The sequence below is a fragment of the Tursiops truncatus genome, chromosome 7 (genome assembly GCF_011762595.2).
Source record: "Tursiops truncatus isolate mTurTru1 chromosome 7, mTurTru1.mat.Y, whole genome shotgun sequence".
Taxonomy (NCBI): Eukaryota; Metazoa; Chordata; class Mammalia; order Artiodactyla; family Delphinidae; genus Tursiops; species Tursiops truncatus.
In genome coordinates, this window is record NC_047040.1 from 99,581,451 (window position 1) to 99,605,037 (window position 23,587).

The 23,587-nt window shown below is 33.9% G+C and overlaps 1 protein-coding gene across 1 annotated transcript in view; it reads left to right on the forward strand.

Moving 5' to 3' along the window:
* DPP10 (dipeptidyl peptidase like 10) overlaps positions 1–23,587 on the forward strand; it is a 648,823-nt gene that overhangs the window by 624,407 nt on the left and 829 nt on the right. Inside the window, exons 22-25 of the mRNA XM_033860253.2 lie at positions 18,420–18,519; positions 18,770–18,828; positions 18,943–19,015; positions 22,714–22,787. Coding sequence (XP_033716144.1) covers positions 18,420–18,519; positions 18,770–18,828; positions 18,943–19,015; positions 22,714–22,787 — 306 coding nt within the window. The remainder of the gene's footprint in view (positions 1–18,419; positions 18,520–18,769; positions 18,829–18,942; positions 19,016–22,713; positions 22,788–23,587) is intronic.

Here is a 23,587-nt window from a genome sequence, read left to right on the forward strand (position 1 = left end):
GCCCCGGTCTGGGAGGATCCCACGTGCCGCGGAGCGGCTGGGCCCGTGAGCCATGGCCGCTGGGCCTGCGCGTCCGGAGCCTGTGCTCCGCAACGGGAGAGGCCACAACAGTGAGAGGCCCGCGTACAGCAAAAAAAAAAAAAAAAAAAAGGTGACTGGAATGCATAATTATGTCTTCTGTGCTTACTGTATGATATTTACTTCCTTTTAAAATTTTTTTATTAAAGTATAGTTGATTTACAGTGTGGTATTAGTTTCTGGTGTACAGCCAAGTGATTCAGTTATTCATATATATATATATGTATTCTTTTTCATATTCTTTTCCATTATGGTTATTTAGAAGATATTGAGTATCGTTCCCTGAGGATATTTACTTCTTATAGCAATAATTTTTATGTCAAGTTCAATATCATCTTCACAGTAAGAAATTAAACCCCATATAGATATTTATTGAGCACCTAGTTTATACATATCACTGGGCCAGACATTATAAAGATACTAAGATGACAGGAAAGAGATTTTGTACTATTTTAGTTTAGAGACAAAGCAAATTCTTGGCCTTCATTGATTTAAACGAAATACGTTCTACTATTCATAATGAACCCAAAGACTCATGACAGCAAGTAACTGGTACTTTTACTGGGGCACAAACTTTAGTGGTGTACACTGACAAGTGGGTCCATGAAAATCTACTTAACACATAGTAAAATATAAAACAACATGCATCACTACCATTCTCCCCCCACTTCAATCTGCAGTGCATCATGTTTTTGCTATATTTAATTCAGTCAGTGTCAGTAATATTTAAGAGTTCAATAAAAATATTTTGTGAATAATGCTCCTCTCACATAAGTACAAACAAATAAATAAATAAAAGCCCACCACTAGCAGTAAAGATATTAGTGAAAAAATGAAAATATCTAAGAAAGTGATCATTCCAAAGAAATGAAAATGCTATAGATGCATCAACAAGTGCATATAGTAAAGTCTTATCAGATGCTGCAGCATGGATGAAACTTGAAGACATGTGCTTGGTGAAGTGAGCCAGTTACAGAGGGACAAATACTGTTTTATTCAACTTACATAAAATATCTAGAGTAGTCAAGTTCATGGTGGTTGCCAAGGCTGGAGGGAGGAAAAAGGAAAGTTGTTTTTTTAATGGGGGTAGCATTTCAGATTAATATGAATACACTTGACATGACTGAGCACTTAAAAGTGGTTAAGATGGTAAATTTTACATTATGTGTTTCTTACCACAGCAAAAGATGCATATCGTAGAGAACATTTTACCCTTTCGTGGTCCTAATATACGTAATAATTTACAAAGGACTTAGAGCTTATGTATTTCAGGGCTGTACTTGTATACACATAAATGAGTATAAAAGACCAAAGGAGCTATACAAACATTTATGAATATGGAAGTTTAGCAAAGATTTGGAAAGTTGTAAAATGCATTATGAAGACAGTGAAACATGAACTGGATGTTGAGAATCATTCAGCAAGTAGAAGACAAGGAGAAGAGTTTCATGTAAATGCAGTGTCAGTGAGGAGAGCCTGTTTGGAGAACATGAAATAAAGTAATTGACTAAAATTAAGGCTCACATAAGGAGGTGACAGTTGACAGCACTGAGAGGAAGCCTGGGCACAGATCTCAGTGAGTCCTCCATATAAACTAGAAAATATAGATGTTCGTCTAGAAACATGGGGAAATAAAACTGGAGCCTTCAGGTTTAGAATTTCAAAAATCTTATGTTTATCATTGTATTAGGGTCTGTAGCATTGTATTAGGGGACTGCTGAGTCTCAGGCAATTTACTCTGGCAATCTAAATATAGGATAAACTGACATAGGATATAAACAAACAAAAACATAACTAGATATATTTTAAATGGAAAAATATTCCATTTCGATTTAAAAAAATATGCATATCTTTGACTAAGTTATAACTCAGAAGGTGGCTTTCTTAGCATATAAAAGAATGTTGTTAGGGGCTTCCCTGGTGGCGCAGTGGTTGAGAGTCCGCCTGCCGATGCAGGGAACACGGGTTCGTGCCCCGGTCCGGGAAGATCCCACATGCCGCAGAGCGGCTGGGCCCGTGAGCCATGGCCGCTGAGCCTGCGCATCCGGAGCCTGTGCTCCGCAATGGGAGAGGCCACAACAGTGAGAGGCCCGCGTACCGCAAAAAAAAAAAAAAAAAAGAATGTGGTTAGCTTTAAGACTCAGTAGGTCTTGTGATTTTTCTTAATGTACTTGTTTTATTTCAGTATCAAATTGTGTTAAACTCATAAAATTTGCTGAGGAATTATGTTCTTTTTTTAATTGTTGGGAAAAGCTTGCTTAGAATTGGAGTTAGATTGTAAAGTATCTGGGGTTATTGCTTTCTTTGTTAGAAAAAATTTAATTAATGTTTAAATGTATTTAATCAATACAGGACTATTACGATTTTTCCATTTCTTCTGGAGTCAGTTTTAGTACTTTTTGTTTTTCTTCCAGTTTTATTGAGATAAAATTGACATACAGCACTGTATAAGTTTAAGATGTACAGCGTAATGATTTGATTTACATACATCATGAAATGATTATCAGAATAAGTTCAGTGAACAGCCATTATCTCATATAGATATAACATTAAAGAAATAGAAAAACATTGTTTTCCTTGTGATGAGGACTCAAGATTTACTCTTTTAACAATGTTCATATACAACATACAGCAGTATTAATTATATTTATTGTGTTGTACATTACACCCCTAGTACTTATTTATCCTATAACTAGAAGTTTCTACCTTTTGACTGCCTTCATCCAGTTCCCCCACTCCCCACCTCTATGGCCCTACATTAGTTCCTGTTACACAGCATAGTGATTTGATATTTCTATACATTTCAAAATGATCACCAAGCTAAGTCTAGTTACGATATGTCACCATACAAAGATAATGCATAATTTCTGACTATATTCCCCACACTGTACATTTTACACCTGTGACTCATTTATTTTGTAACTGGATGTTTGTATCTCTTAATTTGTGTTTTGTACTTTTAAAAGTATTCTTTCCATTTCATATATTATTCAAGAACATTCTCAAAGTGTAACGTATCCTCTTATTACATGTTTAATCCTTTTACTAGTGGTGGCAGTGTCCCATTTGGACTCCCGGGTTGGCTTATTAGTGCCCCTTTGCTCTTGCTGAAGCACCTCTTCTGCTCTGGGCTGCCTGCACTCACTCTTGCACTTGCTCTTGTCCCCCCTGTCTTCTCCCTTTCATCTCTCCCTCCTTTTCCATGAACCATATTTTGGGCTTAATTTTTCTTCTCCGTTTATCTTTGTTTTCTATTTCACTAACGTCTACGCCTCGTGTTATTACCTTTTCTTCTATCTTTTATCCCATATTGTTTTTAAATTACTATGTTGAATGTCTAGCTTATTAGTTTTTAGCATTCTTCCTTTCAAATATAAGCCTTTGAGTTATGAAATCCCTTTGCAGTACTCCCTTAGGTACTTCCCACTGGTACTAATGTAGTACTTTTAAAATTTAATGTATGTATTTCTCAATTTCCAGGGTAAGTATGCCCTCTGAATTGTTTTTATTATTTTTATTCCAATATTTTTATAGAAGTTTTGGTAACTTTCTATAATTGACTTTGGTTATAACTGAATTGTAATCATAGAATTGACTAGAATAACAGAAATCCTTTGAAACCTCAGTTGATTCATGACTTAGGAAAGGAATGATTTATAAAACTTTCACCTCTGCTTAAAAGATTTAGTGTTACATCTATGCCTGTTTAATCAAACTTGCCCATCATGATGTTCAAATCATAAACTTACTTTATGATTTATTTTGTCTCTAATTTCCAAGAAAGCTGTATTAAAATGTCACATTATAATGGTGAATTATTCAGTTTCTCCTTAGTAGGCTAATTTAGTCTTTATATTTTAAGACTATTTTTATTCATTCCCTCCAAGTTCAGATTATTATATCTTCTCAGAGAACTGAATCTTTTATTGTTTTTCACCAATCCAGTTTATTTCTATTCATTTTTTGTTTTATGGATTTTAAAAAAATATTAAAATTACACCACCAGCATTCTTTTGACTAGTACACATTGTTTTTGCTTTTCTATCTTATCATTTTCAAACTTCATCCTCACAATTTAGGTATTTGAAGATTGCATTTATTTATATAAATTGTGATTACCGATACATTTAAATGTTATAGTTTTCATCATTTCTGCCTACTGTCTTATTTGTTCTATTTTTTTTCCTTTCTTCCATTCATCTTGATTAAGTTTTTTTTTCTTTTTTCTCTTTTTTTCCTTTTTCTGAATATATTTTTGGTTTTGTTGTCTGCTTTTGCAAGGAATTGCCAAACATGTTCCAAAGGAGTTATATCATTTTATTTTACCAACTGCTGTATATGAGAGTTCCAGGTGCTCTACATCCTTACCAACAGAGTATCATAAGTCTTTTTAATTTAGAAGTTCTCTGATGATTAATAACATTGATCATTTTTTCATGTGTTTATTGACATATATATATATTTTTAACACAACTGATTTATTGACCATTTATGTTGTGCAACAGACACTTACATTTTAAGGTTTACTAAATCAGAGGGAGTATATTATAGTCACAAATTTGTCCCTCCCTTTTTTCAACTTTTAAATTGAGATACAATTGACATACTAAAAATCATCATTACACAATAATAGTGTATCTAGAAATGAGATAGTAGAAGTTCTTTCATCTTGTTCTTTTTCAGAATTCTTTTGTCTCATCTAGGTATTGTATTTCTTTAAAAATTTTAGAATCATCTTTTGTAATTTTACAAAATAGACCATGGGGATTTTCATGGGAATTGTATTGAATCTGTAGATCACCTAGGGAGAACTGACATCTAAGAAATATTGACACTTTCATATTTTTTAAGATATTTTTCTTTGGTGTTTTTTACTTTCTCCAATATGTGTACAGTTATGAATTTTTTTATTAATCATATTTGGGTTTTGATGGGTTCTCTGTGCTTTGTCTTCCATCAGTTCCATCAAAATTGGAATTTTACATATGGAATTCTTTAAAGCTTATGTTGCATTTGTATTTTTGTATTTGCTTTTCTTTTAATTACACTTATATGGTAAATTTGGTCTGCAAACACCAGTGTGGACTTATGGCTCAAATTTTTAGTTAAGGTTAATTTTTTTTCATTGATTCAGTACAAGTTCATAAGAATTAAAAACAAAATCATTTTCATCAATCCTTTTGTGCAGCATAATTATCTCTTGTCATCTTTAGACAACCCTTTAGGGGTCTAGCTTTGTGCAGTCTCCCTTTAGATCAGGGGTCCTGAACCCCTGGGCCATGGACAGGTACCAGTCCGTGGCCTGTTAGGAACTGGGCTGCACAGCAGGAGGTGAATGGCGGGCAAGTGAGCGAAGCTTCATCTGTATTTACAGCCACTCCCCATTGCTCACATTGCCGCCTGAGCTCCGCCTCCTGTCGGATCAGCAGTGGCATTAGATTCTCATAGGAGCATGAACCCTACTGTGAACTGTGCATGCGAGGGATCTAGGTTGCATGCTCCGTATGAGAATCTAATGCCTGATGATATGAGATGGAGCTGAGGTGGTGATGCTAGTGCTGGGGAGTGGCTGCAGATACAGATTATCATTAGCAGAGAGGTTTGACTGCACAGAGACCATAATAAATCAATTGCTTGCAGACTCATATCAAAACCCTAACAGTGAGTGGCAGGTGAAAACAAGCTCAGGACTTCCATGATTCTGCATTATGGTGAGTTGTATAATTATTTTGTTCTATAATTACAATGTAATAATAATAGAAATAAAGTGTATGGTAAATGTAATGCACTTGAGTCATCCCAAAACCATCCTCCCCACAACCCCTGGTCTCTGGAAAAATTGTCTTCCACAAAACCAGTCCCTGGTGCCAAAAAGGTTGGAGACCACTGCTTTAGACCTATTGTATGGAATCTATGCATTTTGTCTACCTCATGCACTGAGTCATCATAGCAGAAGGTTAAAATCACTTGCATTTGCAAAACAAAGAAACAAACAAAATTGGCTTTATGCTTGTTTACCTCTCAGTTTTCCAGTTTTCAGTTAATATCTGGCCTCTGTGGATTCATAACCTTTGTGCCAGTTCAATGTTGTATTCAGAATTACTTTTAGTTGTTTAGTTCTCTTTCTCTTTTTTTTAACTACCACTTTGTATTTATTTTTTGTTTTTGTTTAGTTTGGGGTTTGTTTTCAGTTGAGTTGATTGAGATATCAGTTTCACCAAATACTAGAAATGGAATTGCCACACTTATGTTTTTACCATCAAAGAGGCTAGAGCAGTGTTCCCTTCAAAGATTACAGGCTGAGTTAGAATTTAGTGTGAAAAGTGTTATGATTCACTTGAGATATTCCCTCTGAAAAAAGAAAGATGAATGGCAGCAGTAGTGCCAGGAATTTACCATCTTTAATCAACTTATTTCCTTTACATTTATCACTATATAATTGAATTTCTAGGTCTTGCTTTTTCTCCCTTTGGTCTAAAATTCATCCTGTTTTATATGGTCTATATATTTATATCTATATCTATATCTGTATCTGTATCTATATCTATATCTACCTAGCTAGATAACTGATTTCATCCATTATAATTGAGTTTGTCAGCAGAAATTAAATTTACTTCGAAGTTTTGAGGTACATTGCATTGTTGGTCTCCATAAAGCTGAAATAGGGAACTCCAAGAAACTGGTTGATATTTTTTATTTTGTGTGTGATTCATTCCAGTATAATCTTTCAGAATTTGGAAAGCAATTCTAATCTATTCTTTCTAACCGTGTAAGCTGATTAAGGAATATAGAATTTTTAGTATTTCTAAGAATGTGTTTTGTGTTAAATAATATATATTTTTAGACAATATGCCTACCTGTTTTCTATTTATGGAAATATTAAGCCTATAAACGCCAGGAAAGCATTGATTAAATAAATGCATTCTCTTCTAAAACTGTCACTACTTTTAGATACTAAAGAGACTACTAGAAATGGGTATTAGAGGAAAACTTCAGCCAGCATAGAAGATAATGTTTGGCTTTTTATATCCAATTTCATTTCAATATTTCATGGGTAAACAAAATTATATGAAAAAGTTGTAACTATTACCTAAAATGGATCTTAAGGATACTCCAGTAGTTATTTATTGTTCCAAATGAGTTTTCTTCAATATAGTTAAGCTGAAATTCTTATTGGTTATAAGTATTCCTTCCACCTTTCTGCTTCAGTATTTTTGTTCATGCCTTTTAATTTATTTCTAATAACAGCCTCAAGCCGGTACATTGCTTTTATAATTCTATCTCTTATTAAGCCTCATTCAGAGGTCGTTTTCTCCATAAATTATTCACTAAATCTCTCCCACTTGAAATCATCATTCCCTCCTATGTACTCAAAGAATACTTTGTCAGTAGCTTCTCATATTCATTATACCATCATGCAATGTATTATATTTATTTGTATTCTTATTCATTTCTTATGTTAGACTATAAGCCTTTTCAGGGTATTTATGTTTTATTTGATTTTTTGTTGCAAAGGAATTTGAACTGAACTCATGTCATGCTCTTTCCTTCATCTGGAATTCTCTCTTTTCCACCAGACAGCCAAACCTTATCATTTTGGAGGGAGGTACACTGAGTTTCTTGGCTTTCTAGCTTTAGTGTTTTCATCAAATTTGGAAAATGTTCAGTTATTACTTCAATTTTTTTTGTTGTTGCTGCCCCCTTTCTCCAGGGATTGCAAATAGGTGTGTAATTAGGCCAGTTGAATTTTTCCCTAAACTCACCAAAACTATATTAATTTTTTTAAAATATTTTTCTCTGTGTGCTTCATTTTTGGATATATTGTGCTGCTGTGCCTTAACTATACTCTTCCAGGCAGGAAGCTGTAGCAATCCCAGGGTTGACTTGTTCTCTGTCTTTCAGTGATCACTGTCCTTTGTTGCCCAATGTCCAATATCTTAATTACTTCTATTTCATATATTTTGCCCATATTTTTAGTTGTTTCACATGGAAGGGTAAATCTCATTTCTGTTATTCCATTCTTATGGAATTAGAAATTCCTACATAAAATTAATTTTTGTTTATTAATCATTTTACAATGTTTTTTTGAATTGTCAATTTATATACATATATACACTTAGTTATATTGGTCTCATATATGTGAATATATGTATTTGTTTTCTTATTGCAATTTTGAGATTTTGATGCATTAAAGATAGCAATCTTTTCACATTTGTTTGAAATATTTCTTCAGCCTGTTGATTGACTTTCAGTTTTGTTTACGATAATTAAAAAAACTGAAGTGTTAAAGTGTTTTTCTTATCTTTTGGCAAAACCTTTCAAATCCTTTCTCTGGTGATTTCTTCCAATGATTTTATTTTTTAGAGATCTCATTCCTATCAAAATAAGTATTTATTAGATTTTCTCTCTGGTGATTTCTTCCAGTGATTTTATTTTTTAAAGGTCTCATTCCTATCAAAATAAGTATTTATTAGATTTTCTCTTTATGTATCTGTTTGAGTGGGGCAGAGAGGTACATAACACTTGTATGCTGAGGATTTATGTATTTGGTTTCAAATAGCTAGTCAGTTTCACCAGCTCCATTGATTGACTAAATCGTCCTTAACACTTTGATTATGATGCCACCTAAACAATAAGTTCTCAGATATTCTTGGATCTATTTCTGGTGTAACCTGCCTATCTGTTCTTAGACTAATCTTATAGTCTTTTAATTATAATATCATGCTTAATAATAATACATTTTAATACTTTAAAATATTTTCCACTCTTCGCTCTTTTCTTTCATAATACCTTTCACTTACCTCTCCTATTTTCTCCACTTTTATAAATTCTCCCAAAATATTCAGCTATAATTTTTTAACTAAAATTTTATTAAAACAATTTTTATTTGAGAAGAATTAAACTTTTCAAACGATGTAGCTTTGATCTGAATCACATAGTACATCTCTTTTATTTAATTCTTATTTTATATTTCTCAGTAGAATTTTATAGTTTTCTTTATGTATGTCAAATATCTTCCCTGCTATATTTATTTCTAGGTATTGCTTATTAGTAGTGCATTTTAAAATTTTATTTTAAGTAGTATGTTTTTGTCTATATTGTTTTCTAACTTGTTTGTTGGATAAATGGAAAGCTTATACTATTAGCATATTTAGCTAATATGCTAATAGTGTAATAACTGGCCATCTGTACTCAATAATCATTCATATGACTTGATTAAAGACTTTGAACCATTTTAGTTTGAATAATTATCCTTAGGACCTAATCTAATTTCATATAATATAATGTAATAATATTAGTGTTCACTGTACCAAGTAATTATATCTAAGTGTTAAAGGTAAGAAAACTGCTGAAAGAAATTTTTTCTGACATATTTTTAAAAAATTGATGACACAAATTAAAAGTAGGTAGCAAAATTTAAAACATTATAAACATCATACAGAGAACAGATATTGCTATGATTACCAGGCCAGTATTGATGGGAATAAAATTAATTCATTAAAAAAAAATGTACTGAGTGTATACTATGTGCCTTGCACTTTTCAAGTTACTGGACCTACAGCAGTCACTGAAACAAAACAAAACAAAACAAAAAAAAGTCTATCTTTTATATAATTGTTAATGTAGTGAAGAGAGATAAATGAAAAACAAATAAATGAGAAATAATTAGTAAAGTATATAAAATGTCAGATATTGATATTACAATTCAGAAAAATGAAGCAAAGAGGCAGAGAGGGAATCAAGAATAAAGATGAGATAGCAATTTTCAATCATTAGAGAGGAACAATTTCACTAGGAATTCATGATTGGTCTAAAACAGGGAAATTTGAGGAGACAAGAGACATGGATATCTGGAGAAGGTAAAACAACTTTAAAAGTGCAATGAATATGGAAGCTTTTTAAAACTTAACCTATGGGGATAATTACTCATTATTTATAGTCTTAAGAGTCTCAACTGGGATAGCCTCATCCACCAGAGGGCAGACAGCAGAAGCAAGAAGAACTACAATCCTGCAGCCTGTGGAACGAAAACCACATTCACAGAAACATAGACAAAATGAAAAGGCAAAGGACTATGTACCAGATGAAGGAACAAGATAAAACCCCAAAAAAACAAATATATAAAGTGGAGATAGGTAACCTTCCAGAAAAAGAATTCAGAAGAATGATAGTGAAGATGATCCAGGACCTCAGAAAAAGAATGGAGGCAAAGATCGAGAAGATGCAAGAAATGTTTAACAAACACCTAGAAGAACTAAAGAACAAACAAATAGAGATGAATAATACAATAACTGAAATGAAAAATACACTAGAAGGAATCAATAGCAGAATAACTGAGGCAGAAGAAAGGATAAGTAACCTGGAAGACAGAATGGTGGAATTCACTACCATGGAACAGAATAAAGAAAAAAGAATGAAAAAAAAGGAAGAAAGCCTCAGAGACCTCGGGGGCAGCATTAAACACACAAACATTCGCATTTATCGGTCCCAGAAGGAGAAAAGAGAGAGAAAGGACCTGAGAAAATATTTGAAGAGATTATAGTGGAAAACTTCCCTAACATGGGAAAGGAAATAGCCACCCAAGTCCAGGAAGTGCCAAGAGTCTCAGAGCAGGATAAACCCAAGGAGAAACAGGCTGAGACACATAGTAATCAAACTGACAAAAATTAAAGACAAAGAAAAATTATTAAAAGCAACAAGGGAAAAACGACAAATAACATACAAGGGAACTCCGATAAGGTTAACAGCTGATTTCTCAGCAGAAACTCAACAAGCCAGAAGGGAGGGGCATGATATATTTAGAGTGATGAAAAGGAAGAACCTACAACCAAGATTACTCTACCCAGCAAGGATTCAATGGAGAAATTAAAACCTTTACAGATAAGCAAAAGCTAAGAGAAAAAAACACCACCAAACCAGCTCTACAACAAATGCTAAAGGAACTTCTCTAAGTGGGAAACACAAGAGAAGAAAAGGACCTAAAAAAACAAACCTAAAACAATTAAGAAAATTATAATAGGAACATACATATCAATAATCACTTTATGTGTGAATGGATTAAATGCTCCAACCAGACACATGCTCACTGAATGGATACAAAAACAAGACCCATATATATGCTGTCTACAAGAGACCCACTTCAGACCTAGGGGCATATGAAGACTGAAAGTGAGGGGCTAGAAAAAGATATTCCATGCAAATGGAAATCAAAAGAAAGCTGGAGTAGCAATACTTATATCAGATAAAATAGACTTTAAAATAAAGAATGTTACAAGACACAAGGAAGGACACTACATAATGATCAAGGGATCAATCCAAGAAGAAGATTTAACAATTATAAATATATACACACCCAACATAGGAGCACCTCAATTCATAAGGCAACTGCTAATAGCTCTAAAAGAGGAAATCAACAGTAACAAAATAATAGTGGGGGACTTTAACACCTCACTTACACCAATGGACAGATCATCCAAACAGAAAATTAATAAGGAAACACAAGCTTTAAATGACACAATAGACCAGATAGATTTAATTGATATTTATAGGACGTTCCATCCGAAAACAGCAGATTACACTTTCTTCTCAAGTGAACATTCTCCAAGATAGATCACATCTTGGGTCACAAATCAAGCCTCGGTAAATTTAAGAAAATTGAAACCATATCAAGCATCTTTTCTGACCACAATGCTATGAGTCTAGAAATCAATTACAGGAAAAAAAACGTAAAAAAACGCAAACAGTTGGAGGCTAAACAATACGTTACTAAATAATCAAGAGATCACTGAAGAAATTAGAGGAAATAAAAAATTACCTAGAGACAAATGACAACAAAAACACAGCGATCCAAAGCCTATGGGATACAGGAAAAGCAGTTCTAAGAGGAAAGTTTATAGCAATACAAACCTACCTCAAGAAACAAGAAAAATCTCAAATAAGCAATCTAACCTTACACCTAAAGGAACTGGAGAAAGAAGAACAAACAAAACCCAAAGTTAGTAGAAGGAAATAAATCATAAAGCTCAGAGCAGAAATAAATGAAATAGAAACAAAGAAAACAATAGCAACGATCAATAAAACTAAAACCTGGTTCTTTGAGAAGATAAACAAAACTTATAAATCTTTAGCCAGACTCATCAAGAAAAAGAGGGAGAGGACTCAAATCAATAAAATTAGAAATGAAAAAGGAGAAGTTACAATGGACCCTGCAGAAATACAAAGCATCCTAAGAGACTACTACAAGCAACTCTATGCCAATAAAATGGACAACCTGGAAGAAATGGACAAATGCTTAGAAAGGTATAACCTTCCAAGACTGAACCAGGAAGAAATAGAGACCATGAACCGACCAATCACAAGTAATGAAATTGAAACTGTGATTAAGAATCTTTCAACAAACAAAAGTCCAGAACCAGATGGCTTCACAGTTGAATTCTATCAAACATTTAGAGAAGAGCTAACACCCATCTTTCTCAAACTCTTCCAAAAAATTGCAAAGGAAGGAACACTCCCAAACTCATTCTATGAGGCCACCATCACCCTGATACCAAAACCAGACAAAGATACTACAAAAAAAGAAAATTACCAGCCAATATCACTGATGAATATAGATGCAAAAATCCTGAACAAAATACTAGCAAGCAGAACCCAACAACACATTACAAGGATCATACACCATGATCAAGTGGGATTTATCCCAGGGTTGCAAGGATTCTTCAATATACTCAAATCATCAGTGTGATACACCATATTAACAAATTGAAGAATAGAAATCATATGATCATCTCAATAAATGCAGGAAAAGCTTTTGACAAAATTCAACACCCATTTATGATAAAAACTCTCCAGAAAGTAGGCATAGAGGGAACCTACCTCAACATAATAAAGGCCATATATGACAAACCCACAGCAAACATCATTCTCAATGGTGAAAAGCTGAAAGCATTTCCTCTAAGATCAGGAACAAGACAAGGATGTCCACTGTCGCCACTATCATTCAACATAGTTTTGGAAGTCCTAGCCATGGCAATCAGAGAAGAAAAAGAAATAAAAGGAATACAAATTAGAAATGAAGAAGTAAAACTGTCACTGTTTGCAGATGACATGATACTATACATAGATTATCCTAAAGATGCCACCAGAAAACTACTAGAGCTAATCAATGAATTTGGTAAAGTTGCAGGATACAAAATTAATGCACAGAAATCTCTTGCATTACTATACACTGACAATGAAAGATCAGAAAGAGAAATTAATGCAACAATAAATTTTGTTATTCATAACATATTTACAGTATTTTTACTTTAAATTAATTCACTGTGTATTACAACTGATGTGGTTCAGAAAGAATCATACAAGTCAAAGGCTGTAGGAGAAACGTTTTTTTTTTTTCAGTTCTGTCAGTATATCTTTTTGACTTCAATCATGAACTCTTGAAAACTATCTCAAAAAGTCACTTAAGTATCTCAAAACCTGGGGCCCATGAAAACGTAAGTCCTTAGTAAAATGGTATTACAGATTTCACCTCCTGTTTTTATAGTCTTTCTATCTATTGGATTCAGTTTCTTACACCACAGGTAAAAATTATTTTTTAAAGAAATAAAATTATCTATATTTTAGGTCCATGGAATAAACTTTTAAAAATCTAGATAAATTTGTTAAAATTTTATAAGTAATGCTAAAATGCTTTGCAAATGGACATGACATAACAATTGTAATGAATGGAACAGTCTAATCACTGAGAAACAAATAAAATGACAACACAACTGAAACATAGCAGCCTATACCAACTATTGACTATTATTGACCTATATCAAATTAAAAATGTGCTCTCGTTGACAAGAGTCAGTATGATGAACCCCAGTTTTTGGTATCTTCCTGATAGATACGAGTTGCTTTGGAAGTTAAAATCACCATTCTATGTCTACTAGAATTTATATCTGATTTCTTATATCTGATTCCAATATCCTTGTGGAATATTATTTTTCAAGAACTTGTTCATTATCTATTCTGGCATTCAGTGAATAAATATGAAATGATAAAGAGGAAGGAAAGCAATTCAAATTTATTTTAATTCCTGCCAGTGTTGATTTTCTTTTAAAAATAGAATTTATTAACTGAAATAAATCAGTTTAAAGCAGTATTTTGAATAAGATTTTTAAATGCTATAGAGAGAATTTTATTCAAAAATTTTTACTACCATTTAAAGAGTATTTACCTTCATTAATCCCAAATCCTGGATTTTTTTTTTCTAAACAGTAAAATACAATGTCTTATGCAACAGCGATGTACAACCCTGCTTTCAGTTAGAATCACATGGAGAGCTCCATGGCCCATTCTCCACATATTGATTCAATTGTTTTTGAGGGCATTGATACATAATTTATTAAGTTCCACTGGTCAAGGGAATGCTGGCTAAAGCTAGGAAGATATTATGTTGGGAATCTTTATTACATTATTACACAATAAGAACTTTCTATTCAAAATATGGACCAGCAGTATAAACGTCTCCTGGGAGTTGGTTAAAAATGCAAAATCTTGGGCCCTATCCCAGATCTACTGGATTAGAATAGGCATTTTTAACAAGATTCCCAAATAATTTAAAAGAACTTTCAGGTATTGTTCTGGAATCTGCCCCTCCTTTGGAAGACACCATTCTCCTTAGTTCCTGGAGATAATGACTCTGAGAATCATGTGAAACTAAGGTAAAAAAAAAATTATACCAATTTATTAATTTATTTTATTTAAATATGATATACAGTTATTCTCAGGATAGTAATATCTAGCTATCTCTCAAAGTAGTTAAGTTATGTAAATAACAGAATTGTTATCAGTTGAAAGATTGTTTGGTTATTGTGGAATTAGAACCAGAAAAGTTATCAACTAAGATACATTTTTCACTATGAGAATACTGTTGCCGCTTGGGACATATTTGAAACCTCTTGGCTACAACACCATGGTCTCAATTCCATGACAGAGAACTAGAAAGGATATACCAGAAAAGCTCCTTGTAGGGACAGAATTTTCAAAGTCTCTCTACAGTTTTGCTCTATAATAGCTATTTATTTATTTGCTTTGCATGACTCATCCCACACCTTCATACTTCTGAAGGGGAGCAGAACATGCCATGCCAGAATATGCCTCTTTGGCATAAGGATTATTTTGAGCTGATTATTTTAAGAAACAGCATAAACAGGAGACACAGCATAAATGGGAGAAGCTTTAAAAACAGAGTAGAAGTTACCCTTTTGCAAGGGGCATTTACATTTATAAAGAAAACCTCTATTTGTGTCTCCCTCTCTTTACCAGGAAGGGAAGAATGACTCTAAATCATAAGAAACTTTTATCACTGGAGAAGGCACTGACTTAAATCTACATAACAAACCTTACCCTTGTTTACAGTTCTTTTCCTGATAACTTCCCATCACTGACTTTCCCCCAACATTTTTCTTCTGTTTTTAGTTGAAGATGGTATTTAAGGTGGTGACTTGGGCCATCTAGGGAGTTACTTAGTTTCCCTGCTAATCTCCATGTATAGGTGAGGTATACAAGTAAATAAACTATTTGTTTTCCTCTTGTTAATCTGTCTTTTATTGGAAGACATCTCAGCCAAGAGCTCAGAAAGATAAAAGGAAATTATTTTTCCTCCCTTCCACTTCTTTCTTTAGATATGTTAAGACATTTAAGCCTATTACTTTTTTTGTATTAATTTTGCTGACTTAAGGCTATTTTCATCCCTCTCAAAGAGACTAAGCAAAGGTACTCTGTGGGGGCTTACTTCTATAAGGGATAATTTTATTTCTCTCAGTTTCTAATTGTTGCAGAAGCTTTGCATAAATGTCTGGGTACTATTGTACACAATTGACATATATAGGGGAGGAAAAATAATTTCCCTCTGCCCTTCTCAGTTCTTGCCTGAGATTCTCTTACAATAAGAGACAGATTAACAAGAGAAAAATGAACAGAAGTTTGTTGACATGTACACCTCATGTATACATGGGAGATACTCTGGGGAAAATGAGTAACTCTGTGAGGTGGCTTAGAAATGAGGCTTAAATACCATCTTAATAGTGATGCTGAAAACTCGGCCTCTGTGCACCCATGCTGAATCCAATCTCAGAGGCAGAGTTTTGGGTGAAGTAGAAAAGAATATCTTCATTGCTTTGTCAGGCAAAGGGGGATGCAGCAGACCATTGCCCCTCAAAACTGTGTGTCTCAACCTGGAAGGATTTCATGAGGAGTTTTATAACAATGGTTCAAGGGCAGGGTTGCTGATAAGGATTAGAGTGTGTGCAGGGGTTGCATTCCTTTAATCTGGTCTCAGGTGGTCTGTTGAGTTTCTGTGGTTACTTTAATCTGGCCTTAGGTGGTCTTTTGAAGAACTTCTCTGGTTCCTTTAATCTGGAATGAAGAATGCTGACATCTTCCATTTGTTGGGGATTTTAGTACTGTAAAGAGCTCAAAGATATTGTTATGTGTATCCTTTGAGGCAGAACCAGGACCCTGCCCCAAGGCTGCACTACTGTTTCTTGCTTGCTCCTCCCTTGTCTCTGTATCCCCTCCCTTCCCTGATTAGCAACTGTTCGAATCTGCCCTTTGGGACTCAGGGAAGTTCATAGAGGTGGAGTCAGTTTCCCACAAACAAGAAATGGGGAGCAGAAAAGCTTCTGTGCCCAGGAGCCCCACCGAGTTCTGCACGCTTTCAACAGGGAAAGGGAAGAGGGGATATAGGCATTTTAAGAGAGAATAAATTATTGTTAGGAAAGACAGATGGGGCTTTAGAAGAATAGATGGGAGGTATAGTTTGTGATATAGTGTCTCTGGCTGTGGTGTCAACTTCTAGTCTCCTTTCCTGTGGCAACAGGCAATCTTCCCTGGTTGATGAAACTTCCAGGGAGGGGATCTAGAACAATTGATTTCTTTTTGGAGGATCTGCCTTTAGGAAGATAAGGGGAGTTCAGAGAAAGCTTCTCTCAGCATTTGCTGTTTTTTCCAGTGCCTATATCTCAAAATAATCAATATGTCATGTGGCATACTTTGGGGTGGTGTATTCTGCTACCCTTCACATATGTTCTGTCAACCACTTAAGTAATGTCTGATTTCATTTTGGACTTTCTAGTACCAATTTTTTTTTTTTTTTTTTGCGGTACACGGGCCTCTCACTGTTGTGGCCTCTCCCATTGTGGAGCACAGGCTCCGGACACACAGACTCAGCGGCCATGGCTCATGGGCCCAGCCGCTCCATGGCATGTGGGATCTTCCCGGACCGGGGCACGAACCCATGTCGCCTGCATGAGCAGGCGGACTCTCAACCACTGCACCACCAGGGAAGCCCTCTAGTACCAATTTTTAAACAATGCTCCAAATAAGCACAAATGAAATTCTTTACTACTCATCTCAAGAGTATAGAGAAAACAACACGTTCCTAGAGCACAGGACCACACTAGAATCATCTGGAAATCTTTCAAAAGTAGAGTCAATTGCATCAGAATTTCTGTGCTAAGGCCTGGGTATTAATATTTTTTTAATACCTACTAGGATACTCCCTTGTCTGGCAAAATGAAAAACAATTCCAAGAGCACAGCAAGAATTAACGTCTAAAATGAACAGACAACTCAGTAGGTCATTCCCTTAGCCTAGCATTACTGTAGTTATTAAAATCTCCTTTGGAAATTTTCTAGTCAGATCGTGGTCTACAAAAGAAAACTGGACACCTTGATTTATTTTTTTAAGAAGTTATAATTAAGTTTGTTCAAAAGCATTTCAAGAGGATATTTAAAAATTAAATTTAAAAATAATCCAACTCATCTAACTAGCAAAAGTATTTATCTTATACCATTTCTTTCAGGTTTTTAGTTGTGTGGAACTGAAAGCAGAATCTATACTTGTGAAGATATATTTTAAATATTTAATTCCTCTTTCTTAATTCTTAATAATCATCATTATTATTAAATGTTTTATTAAATGAATATACTGTTTTATTAAATATATAGTACCTAAAATGATATGATTTAATCAGTTCTGTATTTTCCTAATTTCAAATTGTTTGGAGCTATTCCCAGATATCAAATCAAAGAGCCAATATTTGACACTTGATGATATATAATTAATTTTATATTTTACCTAAAGTTATTAAAATAGCTTATTATATAAAAATTTAAATAACTCTTTTCAAAATTTTCATCTGTACATAGTGATGTTAGTATATTCTTTGCTCCAGTCTGGGACATTATGAGACATTCTGATATGTATATTACCAAACAGTGACCAAAAGCTTAAAAAAATCTCTAGGAATATATATATATATAAAAATATATATGAAAACTTTTTTTTTTTGTCAGGGGTATGGTGGCTATATTGCATCAATGATATTAAAATCAGATGAAAACCTTTTTAAATGTGGATCAGTGATTGCACCCATTATAGACTTGAAGTTGTATGGTGAGTACTTCCTACAGACTGACCTAATATAATGTATTGATTCATAGACAAGAAAGTCCCCATGTAGAGAAGCTCATTTGAGTTCATTTATCATGTGTTATCAGAGATGTTTTCAGCTCTTTATCACCTCTCTGATTCAATCAATTTTAGTGGAGCATGACAATTAAATGTGAAATGTAGAAACTAAATGAAATATGCTAGTCAAATGATTTTTAGTTTACCCTCAAATTTCTGTTTTCTTGGGTCACAGCCTCAGCTTTCTCTGAAAGATATCTTGGTATGCCAGCTAAAGAAGAAAGCACATACCAGGTAACTAATTTAAAACCAATGAAGAAAGGAGAGTATTTTTGTTCTAAAAACCCAGTCAAAATGCAAATATAGATAAATCTTTATATACAGATTTTTGTGTTTTTGTTTTTATAGGCTTCCAGTGTGCTACATAATATTCATGGCTTAAAAGAAGAAAATATATTAATAATTCATGGGACTGCTGACAGTAAGTATTATACTTGCTGCTACTGATTGATGTGGTCTGACCTTGAACAAAGGGGTACATCCAAGGACTTGCTTACAGGAGGCCCTGTAACCCTTCTGGGGAGGAGAGCAGAGGAATTGAGCACAAAGAATCTGATACCTGCACTACCCAGTAAACTTCTCTGGGATGATGGAAATGTCATCTCTGTACTGTTGAGCACAGTAGCCACTGGCCACATGTGGCTCTCAAGCACTTGACATGTTCAGTATGACTGAGGAACTGAATTTTTAAATTTTAGTTAATTGTAATTAATTTAAATGTAAATAACCACATGTGGTTAGTCACTACTAGGACAGTGTTCTTCAGGTACCTCAAATGGAAACTAACCTGGAAAACAGCAGCATAGCAAACAGGTGCCAGCACTGAGATGATATTCTGATGAGTTTTACCACTCGAAACAAAAACCCAAAAGGCACTTTCATATCACCTCTCATTTTTTATTATTTTAAACATTGGAGATGAATGTGATTGATCATGCTAGTAATAAATAATATTTTATATTCACAGGAAGTGTTTGGTACTCAAAGAATTTTTTTTATGATTTTATGTGAAATCTTACAACAGAGGGCTATTTATAGCCCCACTCACAGATGAGAAAAATCAATTTCAAGGAGGAAACTGATTTATCCAAGGCCACCTGGCAAGTGAGCAAAGAGAAGCAAAGCCTTGAAGCAATATTTCCTAAATCTTAAACTTGTTTTTGTCAGTCCGCTCTGCCCTGCCTCAGTATTTTTATCCCATTTTACATAGAATACCACTAAAAAGGCCTTATATCAAAGATAATACCAGCTGTCACTCAAACTTAACTTAGAGGCATGTCAGGCCACAGTTAAATTATAGCTTAGATCAATATTGATATATACCATACATATATATATATATACACACACATACATATAGTATATATTTGTATAAATAGGTAAATGAGGGAGAAGAAACAAATCTCCCTTAGGTAGATTTCCAAACCATTTATGTAGATGCCCCAACTCAAGGAGGCAAAGCTTAATTGTCCTGCCTTCCCCCTTCACAGTGTGTTGCACTTAGTGATTTGCTTCAAAAGAGTACAGTATGGAATGGAGGGGGAAGGGTAACTTTCATGGCAGAGAAACTTGACAAACTTCACCTCAGCCACGTGATCAAGGTCAGCATTAACAGTGACAAGTCATGTAGATAGTATGTAACCTTGATGTGGCTTCATGAGAACGGCATTCTATCTCTATATGGTCTTGTCCCAAATACGCATAACCCCAGACAAACCCAAATGAGGAACATCTTATCAAATTCCTGACCAGTACTCCTCAGAACTGCCAAAGTCATCAAAAGCAAAGAAAGTTTGAGAAATCATCATAGACCAGAAGGGGTTAAGGAAACAGTACATCTAAATGTTCTAAATGTACCATAATAATGTAAGATGTTAACAGGTAGGGAAAACTGGGTAAGGGATATACAGGAACTCTCTGTACTATCTTTGCAACTTTTCTGAAAATCTAAAACTATTATGATTTTTTTAAAAAAGACTTAGATGATACCATACCTGTTGTAGATGAAACATGATGTAAGAGAACATAAACATTTTGAAGGACATTAGAATTTTGTTCTCAGGTATTAAGAACTTACATATACATTGTTAGTAATAACAAATAGTGATTATTAAGTAATGGCTGAATGTTAGGAAATGTGCTAAAAGCTTTTAATATCATAGTGTCTGTTTTTCACAAAAATACTGTGCAGTAGGTATTACTTCTCTTGTTATTTGACAAATTGGGAAAATAAATATTATGGAATTTATATAACTTGCCGAAAATCACACAGCTATTAACAGAAAGGTGGTTTGAAATAGGCATTGAGGCTCTTATTCATTTGGCCTTAAAGCTTCAATTATGGGAATAAATTATTTTCAAGATTAAATTATTTTACATCTAGCCATCACACTTTAATATATTAACGTTGTTCAGTTGTTTCTGTTAATATGTTGTAATTATTAAGGTAAATTTTGTTGTTCCCTGACTCATCCAGTCATGGGCCTGGGACTTCACCTACCTGATAAAATGTAAGCAGACCTTCAGCACTCGTCACTTCAAAGAAAATACACCTGTGTGTTTGCACACACACACACACAAATGTACTCACACACACCACACACACAAATGTACTCACATATACCACACACACATTCCACATGGGACTGGTAGGTTATAGGTACTCAGTCAATAATACTATAATACCACCATTATTATCATCTTCCAAAATTATCAGCAAATCGGATAACTCAACCAATTAGACTTTTAATGCCCCCATTTAGTTTTAGGAAGGGGACAAATGGCAAATGTCAACAGGCTTTGCACTAGAAACTAAACAGAAAAAAAAAACTGGAAAATCCATTTATGCATTTATCTTTTCAGCTGTATCCATGCAGCTGAATGATGGAGTCCTTTTCAATTTGTTTTCTGCAATAAACAAATGAGGTATATAAAGGATCATTTTATCTCAGTCATTGCCCTATTTATTAACATTTCTAGTAGCTTACATTTACAGAGCAATTTGCACAGTTATTTAGAAATGGCATGGTAATTTTCCCATTAAGTACAATAAGAGAATGTTAGAAAAGATTATAGGTAGACTTTTAAAAGATATAAACGATTATGTGGAGTCTTTTATTGTCTGCTCTGTAGCAGGATTAATCAGTACCATAGCATTAGAACAATGAAGAAGCTTAAACTATTGATAAGGTTGCCCTAGTTTTACAAAGACAGTCAAAAAATGTGAGCTTAAAAGTTATTTACAGAAATTTTAAGATACACAGTGTAGGAGTGTATTGCCAAGGCAGCATATGAGCTAAGTGCTACGCAAAAAAAATTGTAAGTGATTTGTCCAAGTCTTCATAGCTAGTTAGGGACAATGCTGCTACCCACACCCAGGCTGCTGTGCTGCTTATTTCAGAGTTTTGGAACTGAGGTTCAGGGAGAAGGAAGCTAGAAGGAAAGAGGAGAAACCAGTATGGTCCACATTAAATATTTAGCCCTTGAGTAATGATATGTGTATGCTATTTTCTCAACATGAGGTATTCTTTTCTAATTTAATATAAGGCAGAATGCCAGTGTCTGAGAGTGGCCCTAGTGATCCTCAGAAAGGAATAGAAGGCTGGCTTGCTATTACTATCCAGACAGGCGTTCACTGTGTTAAAATTGTTATAATGGTATAAAATACGTGAATAATTACAAATAATAAATGATATGCAATATAATAAATCTAATCACCATTCTGTAAAGTAGAGGCTTAGTAGGAACTGCTGTTTTAATTTATTTTTTTACAATGTGAAGCTCAGAGTTTTATTGCCATTGTATCTACTGGCTTTCCAGGTAAAGCTAGGTATCAGTCTTTTAAATGTGCAGTGGATGTAAAGTAAAAATCCATAAATGGATTTTCCAGTTATTATTATTTTTTTTTCTGTTTAATTTCTAGTGCAAAGCCTGTTGACATTTGCCACTTGTCCCCTTCCCAAAACTAAACGGGAGCATTAAAAGTCTAATTGGTTGAGTTATCTGATTTGCTGATAATTTTGGAAGATAAATACATAATCTCTTTGAAAAAATGATATAAAAATGTTCTGATCCTGAAAAATGTTTTTCCTTCAAATATCATAATTTAATTTCTTGCAGCAAAAGTTCATTTCCAGCATTCAGCAGAATTAATCAAACACCTAATAAAAGCTGGAGTGAATTATACTATGCAGGTAAGCTACTTTTTCAGAAAAATATGTTTTTCTACCTTGGTTTTTTAGTTGTAAAATGCAGAACACAGCTTCTATATGACTCCATCTCCCACCCTTTCATTTTTACTGTTTTTTTCAGCTACCAAATTGTGTTCTTATTTCCTAATTACAATGAGAATGTGGATCACCTTATGTTTTATATGTGAATTGCATAAACTCTTTCAAAAATGTTTTTTCTTCTCTAACTTTTTTATTCATATCACTGATAATGAATTATTTTAAAATAATAATTTTTATTTCCTTTCTAGTTCCTTTGTCTTTTTGTCCGTTTCCATCACTCATCATAAAAAGTGGGGGAAAATAGTTTTGAGTAAATAACATGAGAGAAAAAGGAGAGGGCAAAACATCCTTACGTCATTTACATGTCTGCATTCAACCATATTTAGTAAATATTTATCAAGGATTTACTTTACAGGGGTCTCTATGCTAAATGGGTCAACAGGACATACTTTACACATCAAGGAACTTTCAATCTGAAGCAGGAGTCATGGAAGGGAAAAAAATTGTTTTAATTCCTCAGCATTTGGAAGAACTAAAAGTCGTTCATTATACTTAAAACACAGGAACCAGGGTTAGAATGATGAAAGATGAAGATGTAGAGATAAACAGATGGAGAGTCATGGCAGTGACAGTGTAAAGGATTGTGAGGCTTTACTCAGAGGGAAACGAGGCACCATCTAAAAACTTGACACTCAGGAATTGACATGACAGTATTTTCATTTATATTTTAGAAAACTCACTAATGTCGTTTATATTGGAAG